This window comes from Solanum pennellii, chromosome 7 (assembly GCF_001406875.1).
Source record: "Solanum pennellii chromosome 7, SPENNV200".
NCBI lineage: Eukaryota > Viridiplantae > Streptophyta > Magnoliopsida > Solanales > Solanaceae > Solanum > Solanum pennellii.
In genome coordinates, this window is record NC_028643.1 from 74,911,904 (window position 1) to 74,932,225 (window position 20,322).

The 20,322-nt window shown below is 30.9% G+C and overlaps 2 protein-coding genes across 3 annotated transcripts in view; one reads left to right on the forward strand and one right to left on the reverse strand.

Moving 5' to 3' along the window:
* Nucleotides 1–7,386, forward strand: part of LOC107025381 (floral homeotic protein AGAMOUS-like) — a 9,820-nt gene extending 2,434 nt beyond the window's left edge. The window contains exons 3-9 of one of the 2 annotated variants that reach the window (XM_015226172.2): nt 3,449–3,530; nt 4,190–4,251; nt 4,421–4,520; nt 4,616–4,657; nt 5,003–5,044; nt 5,409–5,611; nt 7,135–7,386. In XM_015226172.2, coding sequence (XP_015081658.1) covers nt 3,449–3,530; nt 4,190–4,251; nt 4,421–4,520; nt 4,616–4,657; nt 5,003–5,044; nt 5,409–5,611; nt 7,135–7,138 — 535 coding nt within the window. In that variant the 3' untranslated portion in view covers nt 7,139–7,386. Of the gene's footprint in view, nt 1–3,448; nt 3,531–4,189; nt 4,252–4,420; nt 4,521–4,615; nt 4,658–5,002; nt 5,045–5,408; nt 6,372–7,134 lie in introns of those variants that run through there. The other variant, XM_027918247.1, reaches the window with a different exon arrangement.
* A 460-nt stretch (nt 7,387–7,846) lies between these two features.
* LOC107024067 (probable galacturonosyltransferase 15) lies at nt 7,847–14,821 on the reverse strand. Its single transcript, XM_015224954.2, has 7 exons — nt 14,623–14,821; nt 13,965–14,345; nt 13,803–13,846; nt 11,918–12,082; nt 9,469–10,050; nt 9,063–9,365; nt 7,847–8,546 (listed from the first exon to the last, which is right to left on the reverse strand). The coding sequence occupies exons 2-7, from the start codon at nt 14,221–14,223 to the stop codon at nt 8,259–8,261; spliced, it is 1,641 nt and encodes a 546-aa protein (XP_015080440.1). The 5' UTR covers nt 14,224–14,345; nt 14,623–14,821; the 3' UTR covers nt 7,847–8,258.
* Between the last annotated feature and the right edge of the window lie 5,501 nt (nt 14,822–20,322).

The following is a 20,322-nucleotide window of genomic DNA, read 5'->3' on the forward strand; positions in this document are numbered from 1 at the left end:
TATAGTTTTATCAAATATATAAGGCTCTATTAAAATTATTAAATTCTAATAAACTCATACCCTTTCTTTAGAATTCAGTAATTTTAATTGAGCCTTATATATTTGATAAAACTACCCCGTTGTCTCAATTTATGCAAAGAAGTTCAAAATACAATAGTTAAAACATTTATTTTTAATTATGAATTAAAGTATATATTTTTAATAAATACAAAATATAAATCACATATTAAATATTCAAAATATTTAACAAATTAGTTTGAGAAAATTACACTAAAAGAAAAAATCTGTCAAACTCTCCTAATTGTAACACCTTCATATAAAATGGGATAAAAAAATATTAAATAAAATATAAATAATTAATTTCAAACTCAATATAAATCAAATAAGTGATAGTCAAAAGTCAAAAAGTTTAAAGGGCATGATGTAGAACTTATTTAACTTCCAATTCCATGGTAGTCAAAAATTATTTATTTATTTCTAAAATAATTTTTTAATAATTTCTTGAAATGTGGGGTTGAAATATAAGGGTTAGGGTTTCATGTGATTATGAGTATAATACATCATATAATAGGGAGTTAGACACGCATATTTGGTCAACAACAATATTTTGTCATATATTTTTTTTCTCGACGGTTTAAAAATATCAAATTTTCTTGAGGTTCCAACAAGCCAACTTTCAACGAATTTTGTCAAAAAAATTCAATTGTAGTGTCACGCAAATTAAAATTAAAATTCTTTAGGTATTTGATATTTCCTCCTTACTTACATATCTCTTGCATTCTAGCTCAACCTTGTCAACTTTGACTTGACTCTAATGCTTATTACCTAATTTAGTTCGATAAATTTTACTAGTTAATTAGAAAAAGGAGGAGTTAATTTTTTATATGGTCATTAAACTAATAATTGTTATCTTAAAAATCACCTCTCCTTTTTATTTCGAGATACTTCTTCCATTTTAATTTGTTTGTCTTATTAAAACTTGTTACAGAGTTTAAGAAAGTTAAAAAAAAATTTAAATCTTATAATTTTAAATTAAAGATATGTCAAATGTACCAAAAATAGATTTTTACTTTTAACCTACTAAGAAAAGATAACTCTTATTTTCCTATTTATCCTCAATATTAGTTCCTACTATTCTTCAAAAATTATTTCTTAAAATTAAAGATTATACATCAATTAATATGATATGAGTACTATAAAAATATACTCATATTAATCATTTTTTTTTCAAGAGGCATACAAAATATAAAATAAATAAAAATAACATAATAATAATTAATTAAGTGATCATATGAGAAATTAAGTGGTAGCAGTAAAGAGTTACATTTATGAAGACCTAGTCAAACTAAAAGCTTATTAATTAATTTTTGGTATCCTATTTTTTCACCATTTGTTGGTGAATTTTAGTAGAGAGGGAGTACGGCAGAGAAAAAGAGTCACTGCACTTTCCTTTCTTACATGGGGAAGAATGACTTTTGACTGCCTGCAATTTTTTTTATCGAAAATTATATCGTATAAATAAATTAAAATAATTTCTTATAACTATACATAAGTTGTTGAATCTCTTCGAAATCGAGAAAGATTTTAATTTTAGTGGTAAAGAATTTTAGGAAGGAGGTAGATCTAGAATTTTTAAGTTATGAATTTTGAATTATAGAATAATATAACATTTCATTGAGTAGAGAATAGATTTTATGTATATATGTTAAAGTGAATATCTTTAACATAAATACATGATTTAGGCTAATGCTATCAAACACCTAATTGATATTGTAGATTCCTACCTTTAGGAGTTAAGGGGTGGGTTAGATTTTAGGTATTATTATATTTTTTTGAAAAAAATTTATTTATAAATTTTTGATTTCGTCATTATAGAGGTGAATTTAGGTTTATGAAAATCGAATACCTCTTGTACATATCCTGTATATATCTATTAAAAAAATCATACCGAAATCATAATTTGAACTCATTACTATTATTATATATATTTTTTATTTTTATCTTTACTGTTTACTATTATATAATTCTTCTTTTCAATTGTCTGTTTTACTTCTTTTTTCTTGTTTGTTTCTTAAAGAATGTTTCTTTCCTTCTTTTGACAAATATTTTAACTTTAACTTTCCGTTTTCATATGATATATTTAAAATCATAAGGTAAATAATTTGTGATAAAACAACGAGATCACAAATCAAAATCAGATAAATAAATTGTAAAGACGAATTTATTTTTGGGATGTTGGGGGGATAAAAGGGTTTTCGTTGGGGGTATTATTCAATGGTTAAAATTAAGAAACATTGTAGCCAATCATGTTGTTGGATCTTGAGCCAACGTGGCAGGGAACAACCAATCACTACCTCGATGAAATTAAGGTTACATATGCTTCAATTCCTCTTACTGTAAATGCAGAAAGAATTACTTGTTCATCCTTTTAACCCAGAGGATAAAAGAAGACTCACGAATCACAATTTCCAAAACTCTTTCTCCCGTCTCGACGTGACATCGTTTGATTTAACATGATATTCAAGGAAAAAAAAAGATTGTTCTTTTAAATTTTGTGGTTTAAAAACATTTTTTGGACAACTGTGTAGTTATAAATTATTTTGTCAAGAGTGAAAGAAGAATTTTGAAATTAAATTATTTCTAGCGTAGTAGAAACAGATTTAATAAGAAATGATGCCACATAAAATAGAACGGAAGGAAAGAGAGTATAATCTTTAGGTAGAAAGCTAATTACTCCCTACTTCTTCTGTGAAGAATTTAACTTTTGATTTTGACTTTTTAAGAGGAATGTACAACCGTCAAAAATACTCTAATTTTATAGTTTTAAAAATATGGAAATATAACATTCTTTTAACCAAATATTAAAAAGTTAAAAAAAATCACTTCACCTTGACTTTTTACCTAGATCAAAATCAGTTTCAGGCTATCCAAACTTTTTGAAAGGTCATTACTTGTAATTATAATAGTCTATGTTACTTGGATTCTCAAAAATATGGACGGGTAAGTCTAGAATTCTTCAAAAGTAAAACATTTTTAGTAATTCCGACATAGATGCGGCAATATTTATTTTGTTCTAGGCGTCCACATCTAAAAGATTGACAAGACATTTTGTGTAGTTTTTTTTTTTGGGTTAAAAAAGTTAAATTTATTTATATATAATATGCATCCATACAGCCTGAAGCATTACATTCAAAAGAAATATTTACTAAGTTACAAACATAGTTCATACTATCTGATAATAAGGGTGACATATTCTGCCTATTAAAAATTGCTCTTTCCTTGTCTGTATTGACGATTTTCAAAACGAATACAGGATTGCTCTTGTTTGTATCATCATCATCATCAATTTCTCCGTCTTTTGGATTGCAATTCCACATTCCAGGTGGAAAATACATAGAATTGTGACATCTGAAAAATGATTTGTTTTGTAATTTGTGTGTATTTGCAGTGTTAGGGCAACTATTGATAGGTACAAGAAACACCATGCTGATTCCACTAGTACTGGATCTGTTTCTGAAGCTAACACTCAGGTAAACTTGTTTATATAAACCATTATTTTTAGATGTAATTTTTTATATTTAATCGTCCACCTAGGGTTTTACCTCTCCTGCATCAAAGCACAAGTGTAAACAAAAATATCTTAGCACTATCAATATATTGTCAATTTTGACCTGATCATATCCTCTAGACCACTTCAAGGATTTTATAACCTCGCGGTTTTGTTGAGTAAGGCTAGCTCAAGATTCAACACAATAGGTCGTGGGCTCGTGGCTTCCCTTCTTAATGAGGTTAGAGGCTAAGGCCGAGGTTGAGTCAAAACAAACAATAACATGAAATTTGGGGGCTTGGATGTTAAAAATGGTAATAAAGTTTGTGCCTTGCTTGGTACTATGATAGGGCAAACCTCAACAAAGACGTTGTGTTTCTAAAAAGGAGGATGGGGAGGGAAGTGTTACAACCTATAAACAATTACTAATTGTTGAACTCTACTGTTGAGACGTCTTTTCATTTAAACCTTAGATAAAATCGTGAGGTCTAAAAGCCTTAATTAAAAAAACAAAATACTTTACTAGTTGACCTAGACCGTTACACTTGTATTTTGTTTTAGTATCAACTGCACAGAGAATTAGATATTTTATAATCATCACAAAAATGATTAAATTGACTCAAACTTTTATATATTCCTCAGTACTACCAGCAAGAAGCATCCAAACTGCGACGACAAATTCGAGATATACAGACTTATAACAGGTCAGTCCAAATTGGACTTCTCTAATATAAATCATTGTGTACTATCAGAAAATCGCTAATTTTTAATGAATTCTTTTGTTGGAATTTAACAGAATATGGAACGTCGAAAATTAGCGATTTTCTAATAGTGACAAAAGTTGTTGTAATTATGATTTTTTGTTTTGTTTAGGCAAATAGTTGGAGAGGCATTGGGCAGTTTAAGCCCTAGAGACCTCAAGAATTTGGAAGGGAAACTTGAAAAGGCCATTGGTAGAGTCCGTTCCAAAAAGGTAAATAATTCAACTTTTTGTTAGCTGATTTTCACTGTTTTCTTATTATTATTACAAAGGTAAAAAACTGACATTTTTATTTTATCATTTTCCAGAATGAATTGCTTTTCTCAGAAATAGAGCTCATGCAAAAGAGGGTAAAACTACTAATTTATGTGCTTTCCTTATTTATATACTTATAATCATGATGTTCAGGTCAGTTTGCGCGCACTTAAACTAATTTTACAAGATATCTGCTACCTTTCACTAGCAATAAATTACCTAGTAGTTTTGCCTCAACTGTATTCGAACGTGAGACGTCATGAACTTAATATTCACTTTATTGATCAGTAAACCACACCCTTAAATGCAGAATATAGACAACATACTTGAATCATCTTTACGTTTAGATGAGTCAAGATAAATTTGAGCTAATAAATAAATAGATCATTAATTAACTTATCCAAATTTTATTTTCATGAACTAATATTATCACTTGACAGGAGATTGAGCTGCAGAATGCCAACATGTATCTACGCGCAAAGGTCCTATTATTTTCTCTATGCTTTTATATTATGATAGGACTCTACTAGTATATGGACGTTTGACCATGTTACCTTGTGAAATTTTTTTTTAAAAAAAAGTTTTTGTTTTCAAAATTGGAATTATGTTTGACCATGACAAATTAAAGTTGTTTTCTACTCTGTGTGATTGATTTGGAGTGAATAGTCAAAAAGACATGTTCTTTGTTTTTCAAATTCTTGAATTCAACTATGATAAAATGTGCTTTTTCAGAGTTCAACTCCGGAAAAATTGAAAAATTTTCATGATCAAACGCCTCCTTGATCATTTAGGTAATTTTTTTGTTTTAACTTGAAAATTAATCCTTGAAATGTACATATGTAGCAGATAGCAGAGGTAGAGAGAGCACAAGAGCAAATGAACTTGATGCCTGGAGGCGGAGGCGGAGGAGGAGGAGGATCTGATCATCAATACCATCATCAGCCAAATTATGAAGATGCTCGCAATAACTTCCTGCCTGTAAATCTCCTGGAACCAAATCCTCATTACTCTCGTCGCGACAATGGTGACCAAACTCCTCTCCAGCTTGTGTATGCCTCTCTTCCTTCTTAATTATAATTTTGTAATTTATTAGTTAGACTCACACGAGTGATAAATTTTACTAAAAACTTATTAAGGTTTTAAGTATGGAATGAGATTTTATACCATGAAACAAAAACTTGTCATGGAAGGGGAGGTGTGAACGTTTAGCTTCCGATAATAGGGAGTTGTTCAGATGGTAAATATTCCTTATTTTCAATTTTAATGTGTGAACACCCCTAATTTCTAATCTTTAAGGTTTGAGAGATGAGTTATCAAGAGAGCAAAACGGGTGAAAGCTCTCTAAGGAGGGGTAGTAAAAAAAGGAATTTTTACCTTTTAGTACAATTAGGATGTGAAACTCAGCGAAAAAATAATAGTTGAAATATGTTTTTATTTTTTGACTATTTACTCTAAAACTTCAATTAGTGGAGGCTTTGTTATATCAAAGCTGGGATAAACTAATCCCATAATAGCTTTGATAGTCCAAAAAACCTGGAACTTCATTTTAGGTTTATAGAATTGTTTTTGGTCTTCTTACCAAAACCAGGGTCAAAGCTACAACTTTGCCCACGGATTTGGTAAAATCTAATAATTTTGGCTCAAATCATATATTTGTGTTTAAAAGTTTACCTAAAATGCATTCAATAATTTGTTGAGAACCCAGTAGACAACAGATTATGCCTCATTCATGGTGCTACACTAAAAAGTATTTTATTTGAAGACGGTGATTGCTTTTAACCTACCTCAAGCCAAAAAAAAAAAATTATTCAATAGTCACCACTTGCCACTTTTGCTCCCAAATCTTTCTGGTTGTTCTATTCAAAAACGTTGGTTGCATCTTTTTACGTCATTCATTACCAACAACAGAAGATCTCTTGTAAATATTTTCAGTCAATCCACCCATTGTCTTAATGTTTTGTGTCCAATGCTCAAAACTTTCTTACTTTTTGTCTTCATTTATATGTGTTGTAAAGAGATTGTCAGAATCTTAAAGAAAGACAAGAAACTTTGTCAAATCTAAGAAGAACTAAGGCTATGGTCAGGGGAAGATTAACTGATGGGAGTTTGTCGGAATACAATAACATTAGCGTGTATTTCGTATTTGTGTTAAGAAATTCACTTAATAGACATAAATAATCTTATATAGAACATCGTGATCCAAAATTCATTACCTTAGTTAGCGTTTGGCTATAAATTTTGGATCAAATTTTAAGGAAATTCCACTTTCACTAGTAGAAATAAAAGGGTTTTTTTCATTGCAAATCAATCGAAAATTTGTGTTACAAAATATGATTTTCCCACCAAAGCAGTTCATTGTGAAAACACACGGTGGAGAAACAAATTGTATCGAAAATATTATGAAACTTCCTAATTTTTCCTTGTGAAAAACATTACTGTTTTTTATTTTCATTCAATCAAAATATATGTGGAAATAGCTACTGAATAGTGATTCTTAGTAGTGCTTAATTACTTCAATTATTTTTTGCTGATTATTTCTCCATTTTTTTCTTGGCTGGTGTTATTTATGCAGCTGATAATCATGGAGCAGGTATTCTGAAATTTGGGGTCAAGGCTCTTCATCTTCAGAAATGTGTACTACAATTTTTAACCTATAGTGTTGTAAATCATAATCATAATTATTGCCACTGAGATTTAAACTGTTTATTTTCAAGCAATATTATTCAGTCATCTGTTAATTATGGAATGAAAAATCTTGTTTGTTATATTATGACTACTTCTATACACTTCTACAGCCTTATATAAATAATATGCTATTAAACTATACATACAACATTCTCTAGCAAAGTATTTTGTTAATTTCTTTATCTTTATATCATAGTAGTATATAATGTTCTGAAAATAAGAATGATGTTCAAACATTTATGAGAATAATTGACATACTTATTAGAGCTTTTGAAAACTTTACAGTTAAGTAAAGTTACATATGTTTGAAATATTTTTCAGAAATTCTTGAAGAACTTGTGAAATATCTTGGATAAATATTTAGAGAACTTTGATCTGCAGCTGCTAAGTCTCATCACGCGTTGTTTCACTCACTAGAAGGCTATACAAACAGCAGATATATAAGTCAGTGAATGTCATCTCCCAAATCAAAACTAAAAAACAGTATTATGTATATCTTTAGAGCATTGATTTAGTTCATCCTACAAGAAGAAGAAATAAGCTACATTCAGTAGAAATTTCGGAATAAGTTCCTATAAACACAGAAGATATTGAAAAGGTATAACCAAATCAGATTGCACTTGACCTTCATTAGAAGCGTTTTCTGTCTTGAGTTGTTGACGATCATCTACCCATATAATAGGTGAAATTAAGCTACATATGGTCTCAATATAATAGAGTATTCAAAGAGTAGAACTAAGGTATTGTTATATATATATATATATTTAAGGAAACGTACGTGGAAAAATACTTTTACAATACCTATACCTATATAAACCTATTGCATCTCGAAGATTGTCAAACATTATCTAGTCTGAGTAGTATATGGCATGCTAGCTTCTCGTCTATACAGGGAGACTACTGTGTGGTCTGATTGGAGACTGAAGGCTGTACCTTCTTCCCTCCAACTCAGAATATATCTAAATTCTGATACATTTCACGTTGAGAGTGAGACTTTGTCCCCTTAATTGTTCACTCCATGATTCCACATTTCCTAATGAATTCATTTGACATATTTACATGGCGGCTCCACAAGCTTCGTATCTCAGGGGGCCCAATCTCAAGCCATGGCTTGGCTGGTCCACTGAAATGTACAACTGGTCCATCTTCCAGTACAGATTGTGTGACATCAATAATGGATCGATAACCTAAACCAGCAATGTGCCATGAAGGATCAATCCGGTGCACATGACCCTCAAAAGCAATTAGAGAAGGTGGAAGTGCTCCAGGATTCCACAATTCGAAACCAGAGTTCAGGTTCTGTAAGATAGAATTAAGAGAGGTCAATGTCAGAACATCCTCAAACACTACTAAAGAAGCTGCTTAAACAAATAAATGCGACAAAGAACACTAGAATTCCATTAGATTGATTGTTCCTTTTTTGTTTGAGAAGTAAAGCTAACAAATTATCGTGTAATTTCACATGATAATTGACTTGAAACATTATGGGGAAGAGGATTCGTTGTGCTCTAGATGTAATCTATGTGGAGACAAGCCTGAGCGTATCAATCATTTATTTCTGAACTGTCATCTTACTGACCAGCAATGACAATTCTTTCTTAATATGGTGGGACTAAAATGGAGCATGTCAGGGTGTAATACGGAAATGTTGGGGCATCAGAGGCAAGAATGCTCAACTTGATATATTCTGCAGCAGCAGCTACGCATAAAGCACTTCTCGACTATTGATGAGATCATGTAACAAATAGGCATTTAGAACGAATGACAATGCAGTTTATAGTTTTGATTAACTAATTCGGGTTGAACTATACTTACAAGTTTAAGCCAGTGATGGTAAGTTGCAGTGATGTTAGTCTTCCTCCAAGCCTGGAGATCAAAGACATTCATTCCATAAAGCCATCCGCAACGATCATAATCCAACTTAGATGATATAATAGGACTCGTAAAATTAAAGTAATCCTTGTACTTTCTTCCAGGGCAACAGTCATCTCCACAACTCGAGTCAAAAGCTGCACCAACAACTTTCCCGTTGAGATCAAGTTCCCACAGAGACGATAAATCATGCTGTACTACAGTATCATCGTCCAAAAATACAATCTTGTTCAGGTCTGGAAAAAGCTGTGAACCCATGAAATTATATTAAAAAATCAATTATTCATTAAATGTCCATGCTCAAGATCATCCTTTTGTCAGTGAAAACAGTGTTAAATTAAGTTATTACCTCGGGGATATAGATGCGCAGATGATTCAAGAGGGATGTACAGCTAGGCCGTAGATGCTGCAAATCTTTTTCATGTTCATACTTGTTTGGAATATTTTCCCTTTTCATGCTGTCAAGCTTGTGACTACAGATCAATCTATGAATCTCTATCATCTCCTTAATCCCGATATTCACCTCATGAGACCAATCATACTGATGCAATCCTCTTACTTCTAAGACAGCCGAATTAACAGAGTTTACAGCAAACCATGCATGCATTGCTGTGTATGTCTTCTTATCAGTAACTATATGAAACACCAATCTTTCTGGGATACTGGAGCTTTTAATGGTTGAGGAAACTACAACAGACGCAGCAAGCACATTGTCCGTTAAAAGAACTACATGATGGAAGGAAGGGTCGATGAGGTGGGAAACATATTGGGGTGAAGGCAAGCGAGAACGTGCAGCAGCATTTTCAGCATATTCTTCAGCTAACTTGAGGGATAGGCAATGTATGCCCTTTGGTACACCGTGAGAAGCTAAGTGCCAAAAAATAGACTCACTTTGCCTTGCTGATTCTACCATTTGCTCCATCTTCATTATCTAAACAAAGGAAAGAAAGAAACATATACTTAATTCAAAAGTTAATAACAATTAAACATTGGTCCATTTTAATTGCCATGATGTATTCTGTAGTCAAGAAATTTTCAAGGAGTTACAAAAAGAAGTCATGTCACTTAAAGTTAATAAACTTATTGCTATTTCCAAAATGTCACTTTAAAGTTCAGTATAGAGTTATTCTTTAAATGTACACCTGATATTGAAATAAAAAATATGCAATCTAACTATCGACAAACATGCCCTGTTGGCACATGAGGCTATGTCATGCAGGGAATTTTGGAGACCCTCCCTCAGGTTGGTATGTTATGGATGATGATCATATGATGTAGCTTTCCCTTGGTATTACACTGTCAGAAATAAGTTTCGATACTGCAGCTGCAGCACCAGAATGGAGTTTTTCTAACATCTTAAATGGAATCGTTCAAATGGTATTAGAGAGAAGAGCCTAAACGCAATTTGATTTCAGGTTGATGACCAATTCGTCTCTTTGCTTTCCTCTATTAGTCCTACAAATCAGTGGACTTCATCTGTCCATCCAAAATTGACTCTATTTTCTAGTTCGTTATACTTAATCCATTACCAAAAACAGGCTCAGATAGTTTTGGATCCAAACAGCCAGCAATCTTCTAGAAAGATACCTATTCTTTCACAGGTAAAGAAAGCCTTGGAATTCTCATTCCAAATTCAGCTTCCAGATATATACTCGGGGTCACCAGCCCTTAAGAATATGTAATTTTGTTAATTTAAGTCGCTGTGGTAACATGTGGCTGAGTCTACATAAACAATGAAATCTTGAAATCTTTAATTGAAGATGGAAAGCAGTATCTATGTGAAGTAGAACGCCCCTTCCAGGATGATGGAAAGCAGTATCTATTAGTGAAGTTCCAATCTATGTGAAATATTTTCCTTGCAAAATCTAATTAACTTTTAAATTCATTAGACAAATAGAACTAGCTATAGTAAAAGAATTCACTACATAAAAAAAGATAAGCAGCATCTTCATTGCGTAACCATAAACATATTTTATGAAGGTGTCTGTGCTAGATTACACACACCTCAACTATTCCATCAAAAACATAGGCCAATAGGAGGAACTTGGAGTAGTATTTTTTGCCTTTACTAGGATTTAAACCTGAAACATCATGGTTCTCCTCCCATCTCAGTGACCAGTGAAACACTGCCTTAGGTATTGCCTAGTCATGACTAAGAGATTCTAAGGTTAATCTTCTTTCAATCTCATAATAATCTGCTTACTTTTCATGGCTTCAAAGATAATATCTACTCCTATTAGTAATTTGAGCATTTTACACTACTGTTAGAAATAATTTAATTGCTTAATATAGCTGTCTTATAAAGTTGTAACTACTGAGCATTTGCAATATATGATTGACATTCCCACTTATTATTGGTAGGTAAAAGAATTTCTTTTACACGGAGCACCAACAAGTGGGTCCATTACGCATTCCAAAACAGAAACACGCACCAATGCTTGAGTGATGGAGCATCACAGACCAGCTGTCTGATTATTCATGTGACTAAGTGGCCTACTTGTGCTTTTTCTAATTCAAGATTCTCAAACCAAAGAGGAAGTGATAAAATTTGAAAAATTATTCTCAGCTAAATAATAGTAGAAACTAAAAGACAACTTAGGTATATGAGAATTTATTATATGACTGCTCATTAATAAGAAAACCTAAATTAGCTGGCGATTGCGAATGTATAATATGTGTATGATTGATTGTGTATAATTAATGTATACTAATTAAAAAAAAAGTAAACAGTAAATAGATCCTGCAAGAATGATAAAATGGAAAGCACAGTACAGTGAAGTAAAGGGGTTACTTGTTACCATAGCTTTAGTTTTGAAAGCGAAAGCCTTGATGTCTTGTCCATTTGAAGTCATGTCCTTCACAAGATCATTGAATGAGGATGGTAATGAAGTTGAGCTCCTCTCTTTTCCATTGTCACCATCATTTGTTGCCTCCAACAATGCGCGCATCAACTCTTCTCTGATCTTTTTCACCGTATGGTCAAAAAGGAAGAAAAGTTAGCATCAGAAATACTTGGTAACAATAAATACTGAGAGTACGAAAAATTTGAACTATGTATGATGTTTACATCTATTGCTTATTTTTTTTACCACAAGTTTCAAAAAACTTTCTTTCGTTTTTAAGTTTTGCATCAGGTCAAACTAAATAGAGGGAGTATAAAAATGTGTATTAATTAATCGTTGTAAGTAATACTAATATATAATGTATGTAAAGACAATATCATGTATAGTTATTGTTTGTCTAAGTCTATCATTTATCAATACTCAATATCGATGTGGACATGCAACGATAAGAAAGGCCAACCAATCTCTTAAATAATAAAGTCAAGTGGGCATATATCCCAGATGAAAGTCCTTTTTTCCAAGAGCAATTTTGACTTATACGGAAGTAAGGTGCAGCACTTTATTATTTTTGCTACACTATGGTCTAGCTCTAGTATTACAAATAATACTATATAACAAGTGGGACTAGTAAAGTCTAGAATAGAAATGAAAACAACATTACTTAGCCCTAGTCAGAATGATAGTATTACATATGAATCATATTGTGGTTTACTAGTGACCATGTATTACAAAAACCAACAAGTGGATGTCAATTACCGACAATTCCTTTCATTGCGTTACCCTTGGAACTATAAGTAGAGAATATGCTTGAGTTGTACGTAATATATTTAGTAGGTATGGGGAAAGTACCTGTTTTTTCTATTTACTATTTTTGCCTGAAATAACCAAGGCAGCAGCTACTACTATTCACTAATATCCTAGAAATGTATGGGTTTATAGGAAGTGACCATATATGATGAAATAGATAAAATTTCATTATAGCTAACTAGAAATTTTATTTCAAACTTTGAAAAAGGATTTTAAATAAGATATTGATACATCTTTGTGCTTAATAAGTCTTACCTGGCGGAATCCAACCAAAAAAAGAGTGATAGAGAAATATTCATCCTATGCAATTTTGAGAATCAAGTGGTAATCATATAGAAACTTTCTTTTCTTTTCTTTTTTTTTTTACTCTGAGAGTGGTTTCGAAATTCAACTTCAAAGTTAAATTTTGAAATTTTATGATCAAATGTATTTTTCGAAGCTTAATTTTTGGAGAAGTAAAAAAAAAATCATTAGTCAAATATTTACTTCTTCTGTTTAAAAAAGAATGATCTTCTTTCCTTTTTAGTCTGTTTAAAAAAGAATGAACTCTTTCTTTTTTTGATAAGATTTAAATTTTAGTTTTCCACGTGGCATATTTAAGACCACAAGATTAAAGGATAATTTTGTACATTTGATCCAACTTTAATTTAGGACCACAAAATTCAAAAGTCTTCTTTATACTCTTAAACTTCGTGTCAAATCAAATTAGGTCATTTTTTATGAAATGATAGGGAATATTTATGATTGGTAAAAAATTGAAGACAAAAATTTACTTTTTGATGATTAAATTTTTCTGTCAATATGGATGAGTAAAAAACTTATATTCCAAAGTATGGGTACAATTTTAACTGTAATAAAAAGGTACTCTAAAAAGCAATTTTTGATCCAAATTGTGAAGTTGCTCCCACGTGGATAGATTGCAAAATGGTAAAAATAAAAAATTTGTTTCACCTAAATTTTAGAATATTTAATAGCCACAAAGATATATGTGAATGAGTAAAATTTGCGTTAAATTATTTTTAAAATGGTTTACCAAAGTTGAGTCACTCCCGCCGAAAATCCTCCATCCTAGACACCCTGTAATTTAAAAACAATAACCAATAGAAAAGATTAAATTATTAACCACAAAATGAAAAACAAATTAAATGGAAATTTTATTATTATTTTTTAAATGCAATTGGGAAAAAAGGTTTACCGATAGGGGAAGAGCAAAAAGCGGCAGATTCGAGCATGATAAAGGTAATTCTGAAAAACAGTAAGGTTAAAAGTAAACCGAGAACCAAAACGGCCGGCAATAACAACGTCCGGTAAGATATCCGGCGAGTCACCGACGGTAATCCTTTCCCTTTCATAATAACCGGCAACCCTACGCCACCTCTGCCGCTAGTAACAGCGACGGAACTCGATATAGTCAGTTTTTTAATCCCCGTCGCCGATATATAAAACTTCATCATCTAATCAATACTGAACTTCAGTTTCCTCTTCTTCTTCCAAACAAATAATCTCATTTCTTCTCGGTTCCAGCTTCAGATCCGCTTGCCCGAGTGCTCATTCACTCCACACTCATACTCATCCTCTGCTTCAACAAATACACATCGTAAGCGCACACACAAAACAATTCAAAACAGCGAAAATCACTGACTCAATCCGTATGGAGAAATTTCAAACTGCACGCTAAGTAACTCTTACTCCATAAATCATTCATCAACAACATTCTCACCAATTCAATATCAAAAAAAGTCAAATAATTGTTCAAATCAGTGATTGATCCAAAACTACAAAAACTACGAGCATCAAATTGCAAACTAGCTAGAATCAATTGAAAGAGCATTAAATTGAAGCAGAAAATTTACCTTAAAACAGAATCTGATAGCTCGTTGAAATCTTCAGAAGCTTAATAATGAAGATTGTTCAGTTTCTATATTTAGTTTCACTATAGATCACACTCTTTTGGCTGTGTAAAGATTAAAGTGGGGACGACAAAGCCGAAAAGCCAAAACTGATAGGCGCGTTAAATGCTGAAGGGAAATTAGATGGGAGTACAGAGCAGCTACAAAAATTCTACTACGTACAGGAGATAAATTATTCTTTATTCCTTTTTTGCCCTTTAGATCTTTCTGTCAGTTTACGATTTTGCCCTTCAAATCACCGACAAATAACAATGCCAGTAATTTTTTTCTCCCCTCGTCTGCCATTTGTCGACAAATACCCGACGATACGAGCTTTCCTTCTAAGCAAACACTAATTAAACCAATCAAATTTTGACACGTACTCAAATATTTAACTGAATGTAATTAACATTTAATTTATATTCCTAAAAAAAAATACCACCTTCTTATTTTTTAGTTTGTTTCAAAAAGAATGATCTCTTATTTTTTTGATAACATTTTAATTCCAATTTTTCATGTGACATGTCTAAGACTATAAGATTAAAGGATAGTTTTATACATTTGATATAACTTTAATTTAGGATCACAAAATTCAAAAATTTTCCTTATTTTTCTTAAACTTTGTGTTAACTCAAACTAGATTATTTTTATGAAACGGAGGAAGTAATAGATTGAAGAGTATGTTTATGGACAGGGGCGAACATAGAGTTTGTCGAGGGGGTTCGGGCAAAAAGTTATGTTGTAGATTAAAGGTACTTTAAAGAATTTTTATATTTATACATTGATTCTAAACCTCCTGAATAAAAGATTAGTGATTGAGGGATTCAAACCTCAAATCTTAAACACTACTCTTTTTTTATTCAAACCCTCTTAATAAAAATTCTAAATCCTCCACCATTTATAAAACAGACAAGTCATTAATATTTTGATGAAAGAGAAGGGAAAATATTACAATTCCCAATTACAAATCGAAATCTGTACAATTTCAACTCATATGCTGTTTTTATATTTGCATTCCAATCTAAGAAATGTTAGTTTAGTTACTTGACATGAAAAACTCGTTACAAATGAGTTTTTATATTTTGTTCTAATCTCAATGTATTTTCTTTTCGCGTTAGTTTTAGTACTTTTTATTTTATTTTAACTGTCGTTTTCACTCAAAATCGAATCACAATCTGTATATATTACAAAAGTGATATATATATATATATATATATTGACAATTGAACTCATGTAGGTTATAGCTATAGAAAGAATAAAAAAATTAGAGGAGGTAAATTGTGGCAAATTAATCTTGTCTCCTGCATGTACTGTTACATTAAAAGTGCTAATTTTGCTTAACTTAGTGGGTTTTACTACTAATAATTAGTACTTAACATAATTTCAGGCTTTTCTTTTGCTGTTTTTCTCCTTTTTTGACTTTTGCCACTAAACATATTTTTAAAGTTTTACTTTCCACTACTTCAAAATTTTTGAATTAGTATTGCGATTAAGTTTCATGTAATTAAGCAACACTTCTTACATCAGCTGTAGTTCATCAGTTATGAATAGGTAATTTCTTAAAAATAGTAATAGAAGTTCGAAAATTTAATCTCTTATAATTTTTTAATGAAGGATGTTCGATTGATTATTATGGATTATAGGTGGCTACATCATCAGTGGCGGATTCAGTATTTTCATTAAGGAGGTTCGAGAAAAAAAAAGATTAGTGATTTGAACCCCTAAATCACTAAGTCAATCTCTAATAATATATTCAGGAGGTTCAAAATCAATATATAAACATAAAAATTCTTAAAATACCTTAAATATACACTTAATTTTTTGCCAAGGGGTTCAACTCTAGGTCCATCCTTGTACGCCACTGTCTTAAAAGATATGTCAAAGCTAAAAACATCACTTATTTAGAAATGACGGAATCATAATCGAAACATTGGCATGTGAAAGAAAGAGTGAATTGTGCGTTGGAAAAGGTGAATGGTACGCGTTATTGGATAAAAAAGATATTACATTGTTTGGATTTATTGCCCTATTATTCTCCTTCTTCTTACTCTACTATTTGTGTGTGTGTGTGTGTCATGGACCATCTTGTTTTGATGTTATTGCCTATTTTTTGTTTCCCACAAAAAAAGGGACACAAAGCTTAAGACAAAAAAAATAAAAATATACATAGGATAGAGACTTCTTATATATTGCTTATATGAAGGTGAAATAGAAAAAGGAAAGTTTATCTTCAATTTGCTATTTGCCCATTGTGCTAGTATGTGTTTTGGCTACTAGCTAGTACATTTTTTAGTACTACCCGTGTAGAATTGAAAATTCTCCACAACTAGGACACTTTTGGAAGCTAGTCTTAACCTTTTTAAGCTTTTGAATGGCTCACATCCATTGTGTTTCATGCTTGTTTGAGTAAATAATAGCAATGAGATTTTTCAATAAGAATAGCTAGGATTTTCAATATATATTACGATGATTTTTGAAAAATCGTTGTGATACGTTTGTGATTTGATAAGATTGTTACGTCATTTTCACACAGCTTCGTTATAGTTCATTGTGGCGATTCAAATCATTTGTATTATGTATGAAAGAAACGTCGCAATAGCCCTTTTTTTTTTAAGTGAGAAGATGCTCTTTGTTTGATGGTAAATAAAAAGGAATATCAAAAATTCGAATGACTAAAGCTGAAACAACTACTTCTGAAGTAAATAATCACTGTGGATGAGTTGATAAATAAGTGGTTCATTAATCCGTTCAAAGATTATTAGATTGAGATGAATTTGGGTTAGAATAGCTAAACATAGAATCATAATCTTACTTTGTCAAACTTTTACCAAATTTATTTGTAAATTAGCATTAGGTCATGACAATTTCAATATAGAACTTGAAATTGTATTTAGAATTAAGAAAACATTTAAAATTCTATTTTCACTTTCAACAATTAAAATAATATTTGTAAGAACAATAACTAAATACAACTCCTACTTAGGTATTAACTTTGTTTCAATTTGCTTATTATTTATTCAAATTATTAATCGGATTAAAAGATATAAAATAAATTAATTGAAACGAAGGATATATATGACAACTAAGATAATGTATAGACAAGAATTGACGTTCAAACAGTACCTATGATAATATGGCCAATTTACTCAATTTTGGGTTCACCATTTTCACCAATAAGTCAAAAAGTAGCTAAACAATCCAATATAGTACTATACATAAATTATCTCTAGGAATAGTATGTTATTATCATATTCCATTTTGACATGATCGAATTCTTGACGATTATGATCGTGTAAGAAAAACCATACAAATAAGTACTCCAATCATTCCAAATTAATTCATTTTTTTAGTGTTTGAATATTGTTATTAGATCGGGTTCATTCATAAAAGGTATTTAGTAGTCTTGAAGCAGAGTTAGAAATAAGTATGAATACGATAACTCAGATATTTATCTAAAGAAATTCATTTAGTATATATACAAATTATTAATATCAAATTCAATTATTAACTTTGTAAATCTTAAAACATGAATTCATAAATTTCAAATCATCGTCCTCCCTCCGAATACGTCGATTAACTTATTATTTCTTCTCTTCCTACGTACATCTTAATTATAGCATATGACACACTTATTAGTATTGGAAAATAAACGATTTGCTTTTCCACCATGATTTGACGACTAGGGTCTCTGCACATAGAGGAAATTCTTAATTTGCATCTTCAAATCAATTTTTAAAATTTTTTATTTAAACTTGGTGTGCCATATTTTATTTAGGGGATAATATATATATTAGACCCTAAATTTGGCTTCAAATTTTAACTTTGACCTCCAACTTTCATAATGCACAAGCAGACATTTTAATTATCCAACTTTTGAATAAATAAACACATGAGTCCTACACGGTAAAATACACGTAGGACACCACGTAGGACAAAAAATGACATGTAGAATGACATGTAAGACACATGTGTTTATTTGTTCAACTTTATACAAGTTTAAGTGTCTACTTATGCACACACAAAGTTGAAGGGCGTAAATGTAATTCAAAGTCAAGTTAAAGGGCACAATTATGTATTATGCCTTTATTTAGAGTTGGACTAAATTCAAATTCGCATAGAAAAAAAAGACTCACTTAAATTGGGGTGGGATTGTAAAACATTCTTTATCAAAACAATTTTACGTCGAAAACTTAAATTTGTAATTTTTATTAAAAATAAAAAGATATTTATCGCTATACCACGACGTTACGTAAGGGTGTAGAGAGGACAAAGAGGGAGTTGAGGTCATATATGTATGGAGACATGAAGTAATATAAGTCAAAAAGTGAAATCAATGAATGAAATGGAAAGTTGGGTAACGTGGCTACAGCCAAACAAAGCACAAGTCCACATGGTTGGGGTCCGTTTGATCATGCCCATTGTTGTAAGGAACTATTTTAAACATGTATTGAATATGATATGATGTGAAAATGAAACCAGAAGGTTGTGCATGATGTAGCAATGCATGTTCTAAGGACTTCTTATCTGACCCACTACCTATGATATCCACACAACACCACAAAACCAATTTATGTGTCACTCCAATTGTTTACGTACTATCAACAATGAATTGAATATTTCGATCTTTAATCAACAGTTTTAAATTTGAACCTTAGATATAAGGAAATAATTTTATTAGGAAGCATTTTTTGTTCTACTTTAATGATTAATTCGTTTTATCTCAGAGGAATTAATCTATAACTTCGAATATTTGAGGGGATTAAATTTCCTAAGGACACACATTGAGTTCTGTGGACTCAGATAGCTCTTTCCTTTTTCTTTTCATCTTTTATCATTTCAGGTTTGCTAATGTGAATATAAGTGTCAACACTTTCCTTTTAAACGAGTCATCGACATGAATTTGAATTAATCGATATTTCAATACCATATAAGATGGTAACTCAACCACTTGCTTAATTTATGGGCACGCTAGCTAAAATATAGAGTAGCCAAAATAAGAACAATGAAGAAGGAAATAAGTTATGAAGTCAACAATATAATATGGTTGAACTCATTATTATATGATTAATAATATCAAACATATAAAATGTATATATAATGTTGATCACGTAATATACATATTGAGTAACTTCTGAAGTGACTTAATTGACCTCCTAATGTACACCAACAAACCAAATTTCTATGTTTTGTCTTCCTTAATTTAAGTCACTTCACACTTGCATACACCTTAGTTTTTACACCGATATGCCCACCAAAATTTATAATCCCAAGTTTTTCTCACATCGACGCATAGTTCTTCAAGTCACTACTCATCGTAAGGTGTCTCTTTCGAAATCAATGAGCATTGTTTCATAATGTTACTATTGGGATCAAAATAATAGGACGTCATACATAAGTTATTAAAGAAACGTTGAATAATGAATAATAAAGAGAAATTAATTTTATAGCCTCATTATGCCAAATTAAGTAAGAAATTGATAGTTTAAAACTAAAAAGGGTTATTCTCCTTAATTTCCCTTACAACAAATAGAAATAGAAAGGATCGAAAACATTAAGTTCTTTATGATTTTTTTATACTGGGAAAATTACGCAACAAAGTAAATTTATATTATTTGATTATTTATCATATCTAACATTATACATTAATTACGTGGGCTGACTTCT